Here is a 20,932-nt window from a genome sequence, read left to right as displayed (position 1 = left end):
TAGAGAGGATAAAGTAGCTGAGAATGCTTTTATGGCTTCAAGGACAATGCAATGATGAATGAAAATGCAGTACAGAAATTAAACTTGATATGACTTCAACAAAAGACAATGTAATCACTTTTTTCTTTGACAATTCACCCCCCCCCCCTCTATGCAAGGTAAAGAGATGGGAGGAAAGCACATAGTTCTCAGGAATGCAATCAAATAGAATTCAGTTCCCCCTCTTGCAAGCTTAGAGGAAAACCGGTAGGAGTTTTAAACACAGGCAATATACTTTGATGTGGTATGCAAAGAAGTGAAAAATATACTCAAATTGCTTTTATTTCCCTATAGGAGGTTCAGGGTGAGTGAGAGATACTTAAATTAATTCAGGATCACTTTAGCAATGCTCTATGAATGATTGTCAGGTTGCACACGAATTTCAGCAAGGACAAATATTTTGACACGTGGCTGAAATTAAGCAAAATGTCAAATCACGGCAAATTTAGTCGCGTGCGTCGAGTGCAATTACGGAGGCACTATAAGGAGAAGGAAGTCGGTTCTGGGCTCGCTTAGAATCTAAGCTTTAAGATGACAGTTAAAACTCGCTCCTAGCACAAACGGTTCCGGAGATACGGCCGATTTAGTAAAGGTAGTTTTTCGGATTTGAAATTTTAAAGCTCAGAATGACAGATGACAGCTTTCAGTTTTAACGATGACAAAATGACACAATTCTAGAAGGCAGTTCTAATAGGCTAAAATAATTGGATTAGATTATTTTAAACTAAGAGATTGGTTTTGGCACAGTGCTAGCTGGGTACTCACACTAGATTTTGGACAGGAATGCGACTTCGTCACCAATGTGAAGTCTGAAGTCTCCCCCAGCAAAGCGTCCCGCAAGAAAATGGAAAGTGAATGTCTACCTGGGTTCCAGTGGCTCTTTTTTATGTGTTTTGAAAATGGGTGTATGCCTGGGCCTAGCTAAGCCTGCCCCTCTCACTTATCATTGGCCAGTTCCTCCTCTCTCTCTTCCTTGGGGGAAAGAAATGGAGTGTCAGAGTGATGCTGTAGGTTTTATGGTCAGAGGAACCTCCCCTTGTCAAATTGCACACATCTATTTCTGACCCAAATACATATTTATCTATGTACCATTTTTCTAATATTATAGGTCCAGTTAACATATTTTCTGTAGCACCAAACCATCCGATCCCTGTCTTTGTGCGATGTCGTGTCCACTTATGACAGAATTCTCCCCTTTTCATCCAGATAACGACCTCTAAATCTTTCCAGATTTTACACAAATGTGCACCAGGGATATGGGTTTCAGATGATAAAGTGTCAGATTTTTAACATGCATACATTTGGAGTAACAACCCTTTTTTCCGCTACTATCCCCAAGAACATGCCACAGGGTCCTAACACCTCTTAAAATGTGCACAGAAAAATCACAAGAATGATTGTTATTTATATAATTTTGACAAGTCCGCACTGTGAATTATCCATCTTTTTAAAATCATGCTCTGGCCCCAAAGGGGTGTGGTTTTCCAAAGCACATGGTGGAATTTCTGGTTTATCCACTTCCCCTAAGCTCAGCTGGCTCTCACAGGCACTGCCCCTCCCAGTTTCTCCCAAGAGGAAGCCATTTTACGACCCCCCCCAATATAACATTTGCCTGAGCCAGAGACAGTGCTTTGTTTAGTTTCCTGTAGTCCCCAGGTGCTCCTCTAATTCAATCAGAGAGGTGTCATCTCCTTTTGCCATGGGCAGCAGGATGCAGCCAGGCCTGGGAAGAGTTGTTGAGCCAGTTCAACTCCTGTCGGGGGTAGTTGTCAGGCAGAATTCAGCTAAATGTCACTTTAGTTCCCAGTTTTCTACAGTCAAATCAAACAGACAATTTTTGCACATGCAGCTAGAATGCTGATTCTAAGTTCAAAACTAGGACATTTAAACAATTGCAACCTATGTGACACTCACAAGTAGGCCACTCATTTATTCTAAACATTTCGATTTTAGTGGCTTTAAACCCAAATTTACTTAAGCTGCTGACATCCCCAGCTATTTTTTATATATACATTAAATAATTACTTCCTTCAAGTCATTTCAGAATATAGTTTTACATTGTATCCACCTCTTAGCAAGTCTTTCCTTGGCCTGGTTCGGGTTCATTTGTTCAGTTTTACACAAAAGTCTGGTGTTCCAGAAGCACATTCGCGCATACAAGAAGGAAATTCAAAAGGCAAAGAGAAAGCATTATGATGACAGAATCACAAATGCCACCAACACACAAAAAGAAATGTTCCGTATCATTAAAGAAATGAGAAGCCCACCAGGCTGTGACAACACCCCAACCCCCTCGGAGAAACTATGCAACAACCTTGCAGACCACTTCAAAAAGATGATCAATGACATCCGACAAACCATCCAACAGAGACCAACCAGCAGCGACTTACAACCAAACGAACCCAAATCAGAACTGCAGCACAAACTCAATAACTACCCTCAAATATCAGCAGAGGCATTCGCAATGCTAATAAAACACAGCAAGAAAGCGGGCTCACCGATGGATCCCTGCCCCCCGGACATCTACAAATCAATCCTCGGACAAGGAACACCAGCAGAATACTTCAGAAACCTTCTAAATCTATCACTGGCAACAGGGACAGTACCAAGGTTCTTCAAATCGGCTTACATCAAACCACTTCTGAAAAACACAAGCGGGGACGTAGATGACCTCTCCAACTACAGACCAATCTCCAACATCCCCTACCCAGCCAAACTCCTCGAAACCTACGTATACAAACTAACCCAAGAATACGTTGAAGAACACCACCTGCTAGACCAAGCTCAAGTCGGCTTCAGACCCACAAGAGGTACAGAAACAGCACTACTATCCATCTGGGATGACCTAAAAACAAACGCAGACTCCAACACAACATCTGCCCTTATCCTGCTCGACCTCTCAGCAGCCTTCGACACAGTTAGCCATGACACCCTAACCAAAAGACTAGAAGACATAGGCATAACAGACACAGCGCTACGCTCGACTAAATCATTCCTAGCAGACAGAACTGAAATCGTCTGGATCAAACCCTTCAAATCCACCCCACGAGTCAACGACTGTGGATTACCACAAGGATCCTCACTATCTCCATTGTACTTCAACATCTACCAAACCCCTGTAATCAGAATCTTCAAGAAACGCAACATCAAATGCTACAACTATGCAGACGACACTCAAATCATCTACAAGATCGAAGACACCCAAGCCGATCATTCAAACCTAACCGACTGTCTAAAAGAAGTCTTCAACTGGATGAATGCCAACAACCTGAAAATCAACCCAGGAAAAACAGAAATCATGATCATATCCAAAGACCAAGAGAAGGAAACCGCCATCCCGTGGCCAACGAAAATGGGATCTATACCATCTAAGGTAGTAAAAAATCTGGGAGTCCTGATGGACAACACCCTAACCTTAGAACCGCAAATAAACGCAACAGTCAAGAAATGCTTCTTCCTCCTCCACACGGCAAGAAAAATACTACCATTCCTCTCCTTCACACACAAAACACTCACCATCGTCGGCCTCATCATGTCAAGTATCGACTATGCAAACAGCCTCTACCCCGGTATACCGGAATACCTACTGAAGAAGCTACAACGGATCCAAAACACTGCAGCCAGACTACTCCTCAAACTATCCAGAAGAGACCACATCACCCCGGCCCTAAAAACACTACACTGGCTCCCAGTAAAACAGCGTATCATCTTCAAAACAATGTGCATAACGCACAGGGCAATCAGCGGACAAGGAGCTGAATTCCTACAAAAAAAAATAACAATCTACAAGCCAACGAGACCACTCAGGTCAACCAACGAAATCCGACTGGAACAAAAACCTTACATCAAGAAGAAACTCGGAGGCACCGCTTTCTACCACTTAGCCGCGAAAACCTGGAACAACATCCCAAAATTAATAAGGAACACCAAAGACCACCTTAAATTCAGAAAATTACTAAAAACCTACCTCTTCAACACCGGAGACTAAAACCAAAACAATAAGACAAACGAATCATCAAAAAAGGACAGTGACAAACCGCTAGAACCGACAGAAGTACCCTGGGCACCAGCAGGGCTGACGCTGGACACAGGGGTCCACCCGCGAGACCCAGAGAAACGGATACAACTACTCCAGCCAACCCTAACCATCCCCCACCGCCCTTACAGCCACAACTAGGTCCCACGAGGCTGTGGAACAGACAAGATACCACCAATCACCACACAACCGGGTGTATGGACACTAGCAGCGGCGCTAGTCATGTGGAGGGGGGGAGGAGCATGCAAGGTTTATTAAGGGGGCGGGCGGAGGGGACAGCTAGATCCTCAAACCGCCTCGAATGGAAAATCGGGCACGTACCTCCTGAGGCTCAGGGTGTACAAGCATCCCGTCGGGTAAGATTACACGAGCCCAACCGGTTCAGTCCAGGATAGAGATGACTAACGAATACCATTAACAATTTCCGTCTCTGCATACACCTCTCAAACTCCAAACCAAACACAACCACAAACCTCTAGCGCAGCAAACCGCACAAACTTCACTACACTGCAACAAAAGAACACATAGACTCGCACACCAGCACACGACGACTACCGGCCGCATACACCCCAGGCCCAGCCGAGGGAACCACCGGGCTGAGGCTGCCAACAGCACATCACTGCAATCTTGCACTTTTCCAGCCTCCACCCACTAACCCACCATCTGCCCCCCCCTCTTTCAGAGCCGCCAGAGCGCCAGGGGACCACTCCGGTGGTGATAGTTAAAATGACCTTTAACATTAACATTAACATTAAGAAAATGAATTCCCCACAGTTCTGAGTTGCTTTTGGCAATCGGCATTGTCATTCCCAATGGGTTCAGGCTACTGTGTGTGTAGCCCAATGGTGGTTTTAGGCGGTGCCCTCCTGTGCTCACAACATAGGCAAAAATGGGTGGCAGCCTATTCTTCATGTTTTCCCTGTGCACTCTGGGGAGTTCTGGCCATCATGATGTTTTCAATGCCAGTAATGCACAGTTTTATGGTAGGGCTTGGATGCAAGGGTAAAAACATCCCACTGTTTGCAGCTGAAACAAGCCGGAGAAGGTGAACGTAAGCTGAGCAACTCGTGGAATCGTGACAACGCAACAGCCGGGAGAGCACAAGTAAGGAAAACTAACTGTAAGTCCTCCCCGGCTGCACGCATAATTTCATTGCCGCAATCAGATATGGATGAAAATTGTGCCACCGAACCTAGACTAGAGCCTTACCCCCGCCCTAATGACCCTCCTCCTGCCCGTGATAATGACTGCGGCTTGGACATAGAGGCGGGTCAGATTGAAATGCAAAACATACCTTTGGTCCGTGGCGTTTTGGAAGTGGGTGGCTGGCAGTCTGATGGTGTGGCGTGCAGCGACGCCTCTGCCGGATCAGGGTCCGCGTCTGTGGACGGGTCCGCGTCAGGTGGTGGACGGGAGGCATACTGGGTGTCTCCTGTGGATCAGCCTCTTCCATCTAGGGAAGCAGCGGAGGGTGTTGCTACGGCCGTGCTCGTTAGCCCGCCGACCGATGCAGTGTGCTCAGGTCTGCCGGCTGATGCATCACGAGGAAATGCCGAATACAAACTTCAAAGACTAACATCAGAACGCGCCGGCTTGTGGCTAGAAAGTGCCGGTGACTCACATTTGATCTCGAACAGTGCTCGAAAAACAGATTTTTCAATTACTGTGCTAGAAAAACAGCAACAGCTGAGTAGAGATCTTCCTTCCCCACAGAAGGATAACAACTCCTTACCTCTTCGTGTTACACATACCTGTGAGGATATTAGGGATGAGGGTGACATGGAAGATGCAGGAGAAGTTTTTGCAATCAATATGTTAACAACACCTACAAAGTATGTGGAACAAGGCCCAAAGGAGGTCAAAAACAACTATGTGACTGACAAAATTCTGACTTTAAAGATCAACATACACCTCCTAACGAAAGGCGCAATTCTTTGGCATTAGTAAATAAATTACTAATTGATTAAACTAAGATGAATAGCTCCATAAATGCCAAATCAACCTTAATGGACAATGGACCTAACATTGAGAGTCTAGTTATTGAACCTTACTCAAATGCACGGATGCACGAATGGCCCGCAAGAGTACCTAGTGATTCATGGTCGAGGGATGTAAGAAAAAGAAGACATGTAGAATCCAGTTCCTCTCCTCCAATGCAATGCTCCCAAAATAGGAAGCAACAGAGAAGAACATCTGTGTCACAAAATTCGCCAATGACACTCACAACTAAAAAATAAAGCCAATATAAGGCCCTCAGACCCGTCCTCAGTATTTGAGATTACTGAGTCTTCCTCATTGGACGAATCGTTGCAGGAATTACACATCCGGCCACCGACACCCAAATCCAAACGTTGTAAGTCTAAAACAAGTGTAAATCAAAGGCTGACAGATGCAAACCTTTAGAATCTTGTCAAGGATGCCAAGAATGAACTTGGACCATTTGTCTTGTCGTCTCGGACTATAGCTATAGCACCAATGCTTAAACTATATGAGCAAATTAATGACAACCTAAAAGACTTAACTACATTATCTATGCGCACTAATACTAAATTAGCCTCTATTGATGTGTCTCCTAAGCAAGAACATACTAACGTTTTGGAAAATATTCAAAGAATTGATCACTCGATTAAGGAGTTAGCTGATCAAAAGTGTAATTTTACTGATGACAAGCGTCTCCTTGCTGAGATAACAATAGAAGCTCTTAATCTTCTAAAGCAGATTCAGAAGCCCAAGAAAGCTGATCAAGATAGACACCCACCCACTCAATGTAACATGGATAATATACAAATAGTGGAGGGCAATACTAGCACTCAGAATGGATTTGTGTCCCGTAATAATGAGTGTAGTTTGTCAACAAAATCGAATCCACCTCCTCCGACAACGAATGGTGCCTCGGTTGGACCCCTATCCAGGTCCTTATTACAGCAGGATAACCTCCCTAACCTTCAGCAGGCATTTCAAATTGAAGTGTCTGCAAGCTTAGCTAGCTCGACCATTGCCGCACAGCACTCCACTGCACTAAACATCCATTCACCTGATTCAAATGACACTGTTAATAAGGGCGTCTCTGAAGAAGATATTCAAATGCCTTCTACCTCAGCTGATGCAGAAGGAGTCATTGGCAATCCTGAAGAAAAAGAAACTAGTCATTCTGACAAAAGTGACAAAACATATGAAATATTTCAAAAACTCCAAACTGCAGATTCAAACAAACTGCAGGAAAAAAAACCTAAAAACCAACAATGCAAATGCAATAATACAGGGTCAAGAAATTTTTTTAAGGAACTTAAAATCAGTGAATGTCTTTGTGAATACAGAGAAGGCTAATGCAACATGCACAAAAGTCAATCAAAAAGACAAGACGAATGTAGGCACTTCATCGGATCCTCCAATCATGCTTGAAGAAAGTAATGAAATCGTTCAGCAAGATCTCATGGACTTATCAATCTATGAAGACGATCTTACCACTGATGGTGATGGGGGTGTTCAAAAAAATGCATGCTCTGATGTACCATTGATCGTAGATCAACAAATTTCACTGAATACAGAAGATTGTCCAAAAGGCGGAAGAGTCTTGTCAATTAATACTACCCCCATTAGAAGTTAAATTCATGCGCTTCAGGAGACATGAAACAAATTTGAAACCATGGCAGATAAAAGACGGCGGTTGATCTACCGAAATGAAATCGCAAAAGCTGGGCTTGACAACACCTTCAATGAGAACCTGATCAATAAAATGCCAGAAAAAGTAATGTTCAAAGAACCATTTAAAGGATTAAATATGGCAAACGCAAGACACCCCAATTTGTATGATGCCAAAGTTAAACAACCAACAAGCTCAGACATCAAAATCTGGGGAAGATCGGCACAAAAACCACCGCAAAAAATGGAGAAATGTAAAAAATCAGCTAAATGTATGTTAATCCTTGAACGAATTTTGGACACACATGATGGGTTAACCCTAAATAGAAACAATGTTCTTCGACTCTTACATCACGTTCCAGATCTACGCTCTATAGAGTCCAATGATATACAAACGGTGGACTTTTTCAACGAGAGACATAATGACAAAGTCCGTCTCCATATAGATTTGCGATTAATCTGTGACCTGCTGTTAAACGCGGTACCCTTCTTGTTATCATTGGGATTTGACTTTCCTGAGGAGCCCGTGGATAATAAACAAATGCTTTCGGATAAAGAGGTTGAACAAGAATTGGAACACAATTTACCTCTAAATTGTAAAGTCACCTTTAAAACTGCGGAATGTACTAAACCGAGAAATAGAGAATTCAGTCAAGCGGAGAGTATAAGACCACAAAGTGAGTTCGAAAAACATAGTGTGGATCCGGAAAAAACTAATTTGGGTGAAAAGAATCAAATCACGATTCTAGGTTCCTCAACTACCACGAGTGAAGAAAACCATAGTCCTCAAAACCTAGATGAAAATGACAGCCCAAATAATTGGAATTGGCTTGCAGGTGTTTTAGGGGGTCACTAGCTAACGCCATCAGGGGCAGATTAGCCCTAACATGAACATTTTGTCATGGAATACTAGAGGCTTCACCCATCTGTTCAATGACTCTAAAAACAGGTTGTTGAATCAAACTTTTATATGCCTCCAGGAAACCTGGCTGTCTCTTTGCCCTATTTCAGATGTCTATGACATAGTCATAAATCCAGTCATTTCAAGAAATAAAGGTCGACCTTCCGCTGGTTTAATAACGATGGTGAAAAAAAACCCGGGATGGAAAGTGATGAGTGCAACAAACCATACATCATACATTCAGCACATTGTAGTTGAAGCAAAAATGATGGCGGCCGATAAGACATGTCAACTTCATATACTCAACCTATATTGGCACCATAAAGAAGCTGGGACAATCCAGTTCATCAAAATGGCACTGGATCTAATTGATGACATTAACAGTGTACAAGAAACACCAAATATAATCTGTTGTGGTGACCTGAATTTGGCCTGTATCAAAGATGTGAAAGAACTCTCCTCATTTGGTACTTCGCAAAAATTGGCAGCTAAGTGGTGTGTAGCTATGGGACAAAGAAATATCACAATAGCGAATGGTAACATGCCAGGTGACATTCCAGCTCAAAAAACATGGAAGAATAAAAATTCAGCATCAACTATAGACTATTTTTTCATCTCGGAAAGTTTAAGTCGGCTGGCTGTGTCATTAAAAATCATGGATGATCCAAGCAGCGATCACAGTAAGCTAGTACTTACTTTTCAGTCTCCAGCTATAGAAAAACCAAAAATCTGGTCAAATCAGGTTGAAGTCGAGCCAAACACAACTCGCTTGAAAATAAAACCACTGGAGGTAAAATTGTTCACGTAGTCATATCACAAATTTCTAATTAATTCGACATACAACAGACTTGAGTATACTACTTTACTACAACAGTTTATGGTTGTTGAGAATGGTCTACGAAGATCGGAATTTAGACCTAGACATTGCTATGATCAAGAAATTGCCATAAGAAAACGGCAATTCCGCAAAGAATTAAGACAACACGCTAAACTTGAGTTGGAACTGCGGTGCTCTGCAAAAAAAGCGTTGAAACAAAAATACAGAAACTGGTTAATCTCTCACAAAGCCATTCAGCACCAACAGGATAGTGAATCTATGCTTGTGACTCTCAACAACAAGAATTGATCCGATTTTTGGAATTTGATAAATAATGTGAACTGTCAACAAAGGGCGATACAAACAAACATGGTGAGCGAAAAAGATTGGATCTCGCACTTTGAAACTGTATATAAAAAGAGAAGTACAAATAGTCAATCTATATTATCTCAAATTTTTAAAAAGGCAACAGAGCGGACCCTAAGAACTATAGGCCTATTGCGCTCCTAGACGTCCTCGACAAAATATTCGCTATCCAGCTACAAAAACAACTGATGAAGTGGATCATCTAATCATTCGGATGTTCGACAAACAGGTTTTGTCAGAGGCGTAGCGTGTGGCCTAAACCTGTTGCTTTTGAACATAATGAAAATTGATGCAATAAAATCAAACAGAAAAATCTACTTCGCGTTTGTGGATCTATCCCAAGCGTTTGATAGCATCGATAGAGAATTGTTATGGAAAGAAAATGTCGAACTGGAAGTGTCCAATCAGTCATCTATTGGCCATCAAAGTCCTGCATACAGATACAGTAATAAGAATCAGGCTAAATCAACAGGGAATATTATCTGACCCGATAAAAGCGTATCGAGGAGTTAAGCAGGGCTGCCCGCTCGCTTCGATAATATTTAACCTGTTCATCTCGGACCTGGATGAATGTCATACATGAAGGTGAAAAATCAACGGGAAGGAAGTAAACTGGCTCTTAAATGCGGATGATTTAGTCCTTGTAGATTTAACACCTATAGGACTACAACGCAAATTAACCATACTGGATCAATGCATTCAACAGAATGGCCTGACTGAATCCAAAAAAATTAGAAATTCTAACCTTGCAAAATCTTCAAAAAAACAAAGTGAATGTTGGGAAGAAAAAATGTGTATGGACAATTGGAAAAGAGCCGATAAAGATCGTAAATGATTCAATCTACCTTGGTATGTGCATCAGTTCCAGTATTAACGATTCTCCTTGGGTATCGAAAGCAAAGGATAAATGCAAACAATTAACAGCTCAGGCATGCATCCTAAACAGAAAATATGGAAAATTTTCCTTAAAACCAGTGTTGGATTTCTATAAAATGAAATTCATTCCAGCGATAACACACGGAGCGAACTGTGCCTTGGGATGCCCGGAGAAATTGTAGGTATCATTGGAACATTCCTTTTGGTCCAAAGTATTGCGGCTGCCAATTGGTGTCCCGACTGCATGTATAAGAAATGAGCTAAGTCTATTGTCCATTAATGCAATAACGTGGACCGCCCTAAATGAATATAGGAAGATGACCATCAAACCAACAATGCCACAATACCATATTCTGAGTGAGGTACAATCTGGTAATAAAAACAGTGTTTTGTTGCAATGGGCCTCTCGCTGTGAAAACATTTTGAGCGATAGAAGTACGAGCAGAACCTTACTTCATTCCAACCCTAATAAGTCAAAAGATTGGATTGATACATGTGATACACGAGGGTCTCGCAGAATTATGACAAAGTAAACAATCCACAGGCATATCTACTTAAATTTCCAGACCCTGTCCGTAGATCCCTTTTTATGATGTCTCGATTGAATCAATTTAAAACAAGAGAAACCTTATCGATACGAGAAAAAGGTGGTGCCTTCTTATTGAACTGCCGTCTGTGTGGTGAAAATAATGAAACATTAAAACATCTGACACTTGTGTGAATATGAAGCAAGAACGTACTACTCATTTGGGAAGGTTCTTTATGGCAAAATCAACAATGTCGGTTCAGGATTGGTGGAGAGTGACGCATCAAGGCGCTGATCGTAAATTAACAATTGAACTTACTTTCGTTCTCCAAAAAATGGTCGATAAGTTAGAAAAATCAGAAAAAGAACTCAAAGCTGTCACAAACTCTCCAGTATGAAAGTGAATCACCAACACGTGGTTTAAGTCCCTTTACACCTATGTACTCAAAGATTTAGACCTTCCCTTAGCAGTAGTATTTCTAGAAGGTTTGAGAAGAAATGTATATTCTGTTTTTCCTTTTCTTTTTCTTGTGTTTGTTTTTTAAAGGTTTGTAACAAACCAATAAAAAAAAAAAATGTGGTCAACAGGTGCCACACGTTAAAGCAAACCAGGGTCCGTAGGAGGGATTAGTAATTTATATAAATGTGGGGAGAGGAAGAATAGAGGCGAGCGGTTGGAGTAGTGGAGCGGCGGGCAGTGGAGGTGCAGGAGGTGGTCCAGGTGCGGAAGAGTAAAATGCTGCTGCAGGAAGCCTTGAAACTACAGGAGGAAGAGTGGAGAGAATACAAGGGTTTGTAATGGATGTATAAAGCACACATCTACCAGGGAAGCAGTGGACTGCTGCACAGAGTGAGTGCAGCCCTGGTGTTACACATAAGTGTGCAGGAGTGTAAGCGAAGCTGGGCGCAATAGGGCAACGGGGAGCTCCCATCTGGGAGAATCGGGGTTGAGTGTCGTTATTAGTGGTTGGTGAGATGTTCTTTGAGGAGTAGGTCAAGAGAAATGGGTACTCCCTATTTTTTTCTTCTCGGGGGTCAATCTTGTAAAACGGGAGAGAAATCTGATGCAGAACAAACAGCAAGATTGACTACCGCTCTCTTTATCCCAATTCTGTGAAATTGACGGGGCAGGTAAGAGAAAGCCAAAGAGCTGGAAGACGTTCAGAACTTTACTTTGTTGCCGACATGCCTACACATTGTATAGATTTAGTTGTGAGGGCAAGCATAGGTTTTGGACACACAGACTTTTTATTTGACCTTACTGACATTGACTATGCTTTAGTTTTCTTTAGGTCGGGAAATCCCACTTCAGCATAGGGAAAGTTAGGCCTTACTCCACCCTGACAAAGCAAATCAAGCTTTTCTTGGAAAGGTGAATCTGTTGTCTGGTTCTTGCTTAATGATGCCTTCACAGCGGTCTCTCAGAATTCGGGAGGTGGGCAGAAAGGTGAAGGAAGACCGCATGGTCAGGTGAAAACTGAACAACCCCCAAGGCAGGGTACGAACCAAATGACCTCAAGGTGGGGTAAGGGTAATTCAAATCAGAGGCGGGGCAAAAAGACAACACCCAGGCTGGGGTGTGAAACCCAAGATCCCAGGGAGAGGGCACCCAACGGGAGGCGTTGAGAGCAAAATACCTTAATTATTGGAAAGTGACCCCAGGGACCTGGATCAAACCTTAGAAACCCACTGTCCGAGATCCAAGACTGGTGCAAAGGGACTGACTAAACCAAAGAGAAAGAGGGAGAAAAGACACTTCCCTTCAAGCGAATTCCCAACCCAAAGGAGGAGGTGAAAGACCTTCTGGTGTCAGATTACCTGAACTGACGGGGACTCCTCTTGAGAAAGGAACATAATTCTGGTCAGAAACCAACCACCATTGGCTAAAAGTCCCTAAATTTGTATGTTGCCTTGTTTTAGTGGTAGAGATGGGAATCCGCATGGATTCGTCATGAAAGTCGTCATGAAGAGCATCCTCTAGACTTTATTTTCTCCAGGAATGGCAGACATAGATTGGGACAGAGAGGTTGTTTGAATATAGAGACACATTGTCCAGAATACTACCTTGCCCTTCTTCTGATTCCGACTTGCCACAGATGCTTATGTATAAAATTTTGGCTAAAGGGTTATTAATAAATCGCTCTCCTGAGCGAGATGTTGTGAAGGACAGCCCACTCAAAGCTGACCCTCGCTAGGTCACTATTGTACACTTACCCCTCACCACTCTTGAGGGGTCCTCTCACATGTATCCCCTATGGCTTCTTCATCTTATGACTCCCACCCACCCCTTCACTCCCTGTTCCCTAATGAAGCCACTGGCCTACCCAGGGTCGGCCCTCCTGGGAGAGAGTCACATTGCCAGGTGCAGAGCGGCGCCCTCCTGTTCATCACCAGGTGCAGAGCGGCGCCCTCCTGTGCATCCCCAGGTGCAGAGCGGCGCCCTCCTGTGCATCACCAGATGCAGAGCGGTGCCCTCCACCGGGTGCAGAGCGGCGCCCTCCACCGGGTGCAGAGCGGCGCCCTCCTGTGCATCACCGGATGCAGAGCGGCGCCCTCCACTGGGTGCAGAGCGGCGCCCTCCACCGGGTGCAGAACGGCACTCTCCTGTGCATCACCAAAGTGCAGAGCAGCACCCTCCACCGGTACAGAGCGGCGCCCTCCTGTGCATCACCAGGTGCCGAGCGGCGCCCTCCACCGGGTGCAGAGCGGTGCCCTCCTGTGCATCACCAGGTGTAGAGCGGTGCCCTCCTGTGCATCACCAGATGCAGCGCGGTGCCCTCCACTGGGTGCAGAGCAGCAACCTCCACCAGGTGCAGAGCGGCGCCTCCCTGTGCATCACCAGGTGCCGAGTGGCGCCCTCCTGTGCATCACCAGGTGCAGAGCAGCACCCTCCACCGGCTGCAGAGCGGCACCCTCCTGTGCATCACCAAGTGCAGAGCAGCGCCCTCCTGTTCATCACCAGATGCAGAGCGGTGCCCTCCACTGGGTGCAGAGCAGCACCCTCCACCAGGTGCAGAGCGGCGCCCTCCTGTGCATCACCAGGTGCCGAGCGGCGCCCTCCTGTGCATCACCAGGTGCCGAGCGGCGCCCTCCTGTGCATCACCAGGTGCCGAGTGGCACCCTCCTGTGCATCACCAGATGCCCAGCGGTGCCCTCCTGTGCATCACCAGGTGCAGAGCAGCACCCTCCACCGGGTGCAGAGCGGCGCCCTCCTGTGCATCTCCAGGTGCCGAGTGGCGCCCTCCTGTGCATCTCCAGGTGCCCAGCGGCGCCCTCCTGTGCATGACTAGGAGCCGAGCGGCGCCCTCCTGTGCATCACCAGGAGCCCAGCGGCCCCCTCCTGTGCATCACCAGGTGCAGAGCAGCACCCTCCACCGGGTGCAGAGCGGCACCCTCCTGTGCATCACCAGGAGCCGAGCGGCGCCCTCCTGTGCATCACCAGGTCCCCAGCGGTGCCCTCCTGTGCATCACCAGGTGCAGAGCAGCACCCTCCACCGGGTGCAGAGCGGCACCCTCCTGTGCATCACCAAGTGCAGAGCAGCGCCCTCCTGTGCATCACCAGATGCAGAGCGGTGCCCTCCACCGGGTGCAGAGCAGCACCCTCCACCAGGTGCAGAGCGGCGCCCTCCTGTGCATCACCAGGTGCCGAGCGGCGCCCTCCTGTGCATCACCAGGTGCCGAGCGGCGCCCTCCTGTGCATCACCAGGTGCCGAGCGGCGCCCTCCTGTGCATCACCAGGTGCCGAGTGGCACCCTCCTGTGCATCACCAGGTGCCCAGCGGTGCCCTCCTGTGCATCAGCAGGTGCAGAGCAGCACCCTCCACCGGGTGCAGAGCGGCGCCCTCCTGTGCATCACCAGGAGCCGAGCGGCGCCCTCCTGTGCATCACCAGGTGCAGAGCAGCACCCTCCATCGGGTGCAGAGCGGCGCCCTCCTGTGCATCACCAGGTGCCGAGTGGCACCCTCCTGTGCATCCCCAGGTGCAAAGTGGCGCCCTCCTGTGCATCAACAGGTGCCGAGCGGTGCCCTCCTGTGCATCACCCTCCTCCCTGGTGGCCACTAGACTGCAAATAAAAATAGGATTTGGAGGAAGGAAAAGAATGCAGGAATAAACTCTGCTTTTTAAAAAAATTGTATTTGGTTTTAAAAAAAAAAACCTTTACAAAAAATCACATTTCACATCAATCATTTACAATTAAAATATACTGTTAGTCTTAAAAACATATTAAAAACTCTTCCGTTAAGATCGTAAATTCATCAAAATACTAATGACCAGCATCAGCGCCAGTGCATTTGACTTTCTATGAAGGTATATTCTTAGCCTAGGTTATATATCTCCAGTACATCGTCTATGATCTCCACCGAACGCACCAGTGCAAAGATCAGAGGGTTATGCGCTCCCACCATCAACCTGTTCCATAAGAATTCCAGTGCACCCACCAAGTCAGTGTTTACAAATGTCATCAAGTGGGTCGTTCTGGCTTCCCTGAAATGGCGACATTCAAGTCCAAGATGTTGAAGTGTTTCTTTGCACTCCACACACCCAGGAAAATCTCCCAGCAGACTCTGCTTTGCAATGCTCGATCCCGGGGTCTACCCTCAGAAATTGCTCATGCGAGTTCATGACATGGCCAGGTTTTCTAGTTTGAGCTTCTAGTGGGGGTCGCCCACATGCTGCCCTGGCCACTGTACTGCTTCCTCACTGAAGGAGGGCAGGTCCACGGCGGAAAGATCCCTTTTGGGTGTGATCGGGGGTTGGGTGGCGATCGTGCAATGAGAAGCCCCCCTTTGGGTTACTTTGCCTTCGCTCTGCCCGAAAGAAGACTCGCTTGTTACTTCACCTCTCCTCTCCTCGAACCGTGAACCCCGAGTTAAAGACCTTCTCTCTTGGAACGTATTAACACGCCTGGCTGTGTTTTTCAAATGAATTCCTGACCATGCTCTTCTGATGTGAACTAATGTTCTGTTTGTGTGCATGTGTGTCTTTCTGCAGAGAGAACAAGCAGAAAACCAACATCAGCTTTCATGACAACTACACCGTCTCCTTCCTGGAATACCGAGACTTCCACTTTGTGCCAGAAATGTCTGCCGGATCGGAAGAGGACTACCTGGTTGTGCCGAACATCTTAGTCCTGGTAAGTGCGAAAGTGCAAAAACATTTGCATGCCCTGGCATGTCGGGGCATGTTTACACATGCTTTTGACCAGTGCACATGGAGCCTCCTCCTCGCGGGCATCTCTACAGGCCGCTTTTTGCGTGTCTCCTGCAGGGGGCGTAGCCCTGACGGTCATTGGATGCGTCCAAGTGGAGCTTGAGAGGCCTAAGCACAGAAGGGAGGGTCCTTCTCACACCTAAAATAAATAAATAAATAAAAAATAATAATTAAAAATTAAAAAAAAATCTACTAAATTAGTGAGGGCGGAAAGGAGGATTTAGGGGCTTCCCAAAGGAATCCCTCGAGAGACGACCACTAAAGTGAGCGGAATGTAAGGGTGTTGATTACACTAAGTAGCAGTGGTGAAATGGAATTGTAATTGGTTATTTATAACGCGCTTAATACCCAGAGGTTTCTAAGCGTGGATCCGGAGATCGATCCTATGTTGCTGCGCGTCGTCTTGCTTCCAAGACGAGCACGTAGCCGCTGAGCTATCCTCCCGGGACAAAGCTCCACCTATATGTAGATTGGGCAATTGCCGCAGCCTCTAGCGATAAGGCGATTGCATATGGCACTATGTTCAACATGAACCCGACAGGCTTGATGTCTAATGTACCATCCAAGAACCGACTCGATCATTCTAGCGCCCTGAATAATCCCCGGCACCCATCATCCAGACGGATTACTGTGAAATTATCAAATATTATACCTGCTGCAAAATATACTGAATTTTTATTTTTAATATTGCGGGGGAGACCCCCCACACCACTCCCCCCCCCTACCTTAACCGATGCCCTTACTCCACCCACATCTATTTTTTATTTGCAGTAGGGATTTGGAATTCGATCATTCCTGCAGACACCCTTCCGGATAAATCCATTACTACCGCCAGCTGAAATCGTTTGGCTTCAGTTGACCCAGCTACGGAAATCACCCATGCCCAAAAAACAAGAAAAGCTCTACACTCGGATTGGATCCCCCTAGGCCTATATCAATTAAATCTAGCGATCTGTGGTGCATTAAATGCCCATTTTGTGAGAGCCATGTTTTCTACTTGAAAGATCCCCAAGTCTAGAACCCTGCACAGTTGCTACAGACCCATCTTCGCCCAGCTGAGGGTCCTGGACAAGCCCCTCCATGTGCGGCTCACGTGGCCGAGTCACGTGACACTCTGACGCCTGAGCGTCGTCCTGCAAAGGGCGTCCTTTTCTAAAGGCGTTTCATCGGGAGTGACGGCTATGATTACACTCCCCTTTGATTCCATACTTAAAAGCCTTCCTGCTGTTCATAAGCGGAGTATTTCTTTAAATACACTCCTCTGCCTTTTCTCTATTAGTTCCGTTCCCCCCTGTTCCGGCCCATTTCCCAGTCCACTCGATTACTCACTGCACACACCGTTGACGACCCCACTGCATTCTTTCTATCCTATTCCCCCTGATTCTTCTCCAACCCCTTTTCCTGCTCTATGTAATACATTCCACAGCATCTTGCTATCATTCTTTCAACTTCATCTGAACTTCCTTTGCACAAGTGAAACTTGGATAATTCCCTTTGACACTCACGCCTGTTTTGTTTGTTGAATTTGGTAATGAGAACCAAACCCGTAGGTAGCTGGGCGCAGCAGGTACAAGGATACTTAAAGCTTAGTTACAACATGGAATAGGTACAGTGAATACAGATACAGTGCAGGTAGATGCAGTGAGAAGCGGTACTGTGGGTTACATGCATAAATACAGAGGCAGGGGCATAGCTATATGAAGCAGGGTGTCCATGTGTCATTAGCGCGCAGCCAGTTTAGCGTATTGCGTCTAAAGCTCAGGTAGGATTGAGTCGTTCTGAGGGGTGGAGGTAATGCATTCCAAGATTGCGCGGCTTTCACCGATAAGCTGCTTCCTCCTGATTTTGTTAACTTAAATCTAGGAATCTCTAGGCAGTGGGTGTTGGCTGCTCTGGCCAGGCAGGTCGAGGTTCTCCTAGCCATTCTCTCTGTGAGGTATGGAGGTGCTGCATTATTGAGGCATTTGAAAGTAAGTGAAATGGTTTTGAGTAGGATCCTGTCGCTTATTTTTAGCCAGTGATTATCTCTTGATGCTGGTTATAGGTCAAAGGTTCGAATCAAAAGGTTCGAAATACAATAGGTTCAAATCAAAAGGACCGAAAACAAAAGGTTCAAAACATTTTTTTAAATTTCTTTTTTTTGGGGGGGGTGTCCACCCCGCAACCCCCATTTTTGTGGTTAAAAACCACTTTTTTTTACCTATACAGAAACCCAAAAAAAAGATATAATAAAAAAAAAATTCTAGCCTTTTTGTTTTCGATCCTCTTGACTCTCACCTTTTGCATTCAAACCTTTTGTATTCGATCCTTTAACTGGACACCCTTGATGCTCTCTGTTAGGTATGTTCAGGGCTGCTCTCAGGGCGTTGTTTTGTAATGTTACTATTTTGTCGAATATATTTGTTGGCTCCTAGGTATAGGGCGTTCCAATAGTCTAGTTTTGACAATATTAATGCATTGGCTAGGGTGATGCAGCTAGCTTTCGTTAGAAATTGTCTACAGGCCCTGATGAGTTTGCAGGTGTAGGCGGTGGATGAGGCCATGGAATTGACCTGCTTCTTTAGGGTTAGAGCAGAGTGGAGGTAGAAACCTAACGTTTTTACCTCAGTCACTACTTTGATTGTGTTACCGTCTATATTGAATGTGGTATAGTTGGCAATCAATTTATTTAGGCTAGCATCAGAGCCAAGATGCAAGATCTCGGTTTTAGCGTCATTCAGGCAGAGGCCATGGGATGCCATCCATGCCTGAATGAGGAGATATATCTTATTTACCAAGGCTGAGTCTTCCAAGAAGTTACCCGAAAGGGGAATGAGGATCCGGGTGTCATCTGCATAATTCGTGTAGGTGACACCTGCCACTGTTACAACCTCCTCTCCCACTCCCCATACTAGGCTGGTAGCCATAGTGGGTCCAGTATTCTCGATCTTTTCTCCTAAACTGTAGGTCCTCCGTGTACTCCTCTTTGTTTATTCCCGTCCTTAGACTAGCAGAAAAGGGAAGGGTTATCGCTTAGAAATGGAAACCAAATGAAATCGCCGCCCAGGTCTTCCCACTTCCTTTTCTGATGATCCTGACTCCTTTCTCCTCTTCCCTCAACAACGCCATTCTTCGTTCTTGGACGACTTTAATCTCCATCTATTTCTGCCGCTCCCCTTCTCCTTTTCTCACGTTGCTTAAGATCTGCAGTACCACTGGCCTCGTTCCTCCTTCAATCTAACTTTCTCCTCTATTACCCCCTACCAGGGCCGTCACTATTGACCCCTTTCCTTCCTCTAATCTTAAATGATATACTTCTCTTGTGCTCCATCCATTTCTATCCCCATCACTCCTTCGTGTACCCTTTTACTCCTCGTATTCTCAGGTCTTTTGATGTCCCCATCTTTAGTTCTTCCCTTCTCTCATCCCTTCCTTTTTAAATTTACTCAACAACAACCTGAAAAAGACTGTCCTCCGACCAAATACATGACTCGTACAATATCAATGTTAAACTTCTCAAATGATCATATAGCGACAGGGAACATGGTGCAGAAAGTCAATACATTTATGGAAAATGCATTATAACGATGATCTTTTTATTACGTTTATCAAAAACGGCCCAGACGGATAAACTTCATCAAAGGATATTCATTTGCCTTGAAATTGGGTGGACTTCTTGCAAACCCTGACAGTGTCGGGTTTACAATCGTGTGTAAACCATTACATTTCTGGGATTCTTCTGTTATATATGTATATACAGTTGAATGTTCGTGATGTATGTATGTGCTTCCTCTATTTACACATCCAAGGATTCTTGTTACTTGTGAAAAGACATTACTTTTCTTATCTTATGACCTATTCTCCATCTTCATCAGTGTTTTTGCCTCCTTAACTAGATGCTCTCCCTCCCTCCCCATATCCTCCTCACCCTGACCTTCTCCCCCACCCCCTTCTGCACTGCCACCGTTTTTTTGGTGAGACTACTTCTCTAATACAATTGGCGGAGTTGGCTGTTGAGTTAGTTGCAATCTGTGGCAGTCTACTCTACAGTCTTTCTACAGTTGCTGCTGCTTTTGAGGGTTGGACATAAAAACCCCTCCACACCGCGGAGCGGCCACGGAGTTGGCTGCTGAGTTGCAGTCTGTGGCAGTCTACTCTATAGTTTTTCTACAGTTGCTGCTGCTTTTGAGCGTTGGACATAAAAACCCCTCCACACCGCGGACCGGCCGCGGAGTTGGCTGCTGAGTTGCTGTCTTTGGCAGTCCGTGTGCAGGAGGGGGCAGGAGCCCCTCAAAACCAACATGGAAGTAAGGCATTTCGACAATCCAACCTCGGCACCACCAGGAGGAGGCCAGGTGGATGAGAAGTTCGAGCCAGAGCCTAAGGCCAGTTCCCCTTCGCTTAGACCCTTTGCGCCCACCACTTGTGCGCCCTCTACCGAGACCAAAGAATATACAAAAACCGAGGCTTTTAAAACTCCTTGACCTCACCACACCTTCAAAGCATCTAAATTCTGTGTCTGGCAAGGAGGCTCTACAAA

At 45.5% G+C, this 20,932-nt stretch overlaps 1 protein-coding gene across 2 annotated transcripts in view; it reads left to right on the top strand.

The window, feature by feature from the left end:
* SCARB1 (scavenger receptor class B member 1) overlaps positions 1 to 20,932 on the top strand; it is a 790,530-nt gene that overhangs the window by 296,988 nt on the left and 472,610 nt on the right. For both annotated transcript variants that reach the window (XM_069620116.1, XM_069620115.1), the window contains exon 3: positions 16,195 to 16,336. In XM_069620116.1, coding sequence (XP_069476217.1) covers positions 16,195 to 16,336 — 142 coding nt within the window. The remainder of the gene's footprint in view (positions 1 to 16,194; positions 16,337 to 20,932) is intronic.

The sequence above is a fragment of the Ambystoma mexicanum genome, chromosome 10 (assembly GCF_040938575.1).
Source record: "Ambystoma mexicanum isolate Mex_15411 chromosome 10, UKY_AmexF1_1, whole genome shotgun sequence".
Classification (NCBI taxonomy): Eukaryota; Metazoa; Chordata; class Amphibia; order Caudata; family Ambystomatidae; genus Ambystoma; species Ambystoma mexicanum.
The sequence above is the reverse complement of the archived record's forward strand: the minus strand, read 5'-3'. Positions and strand labels throughout refer to the sequence as shown.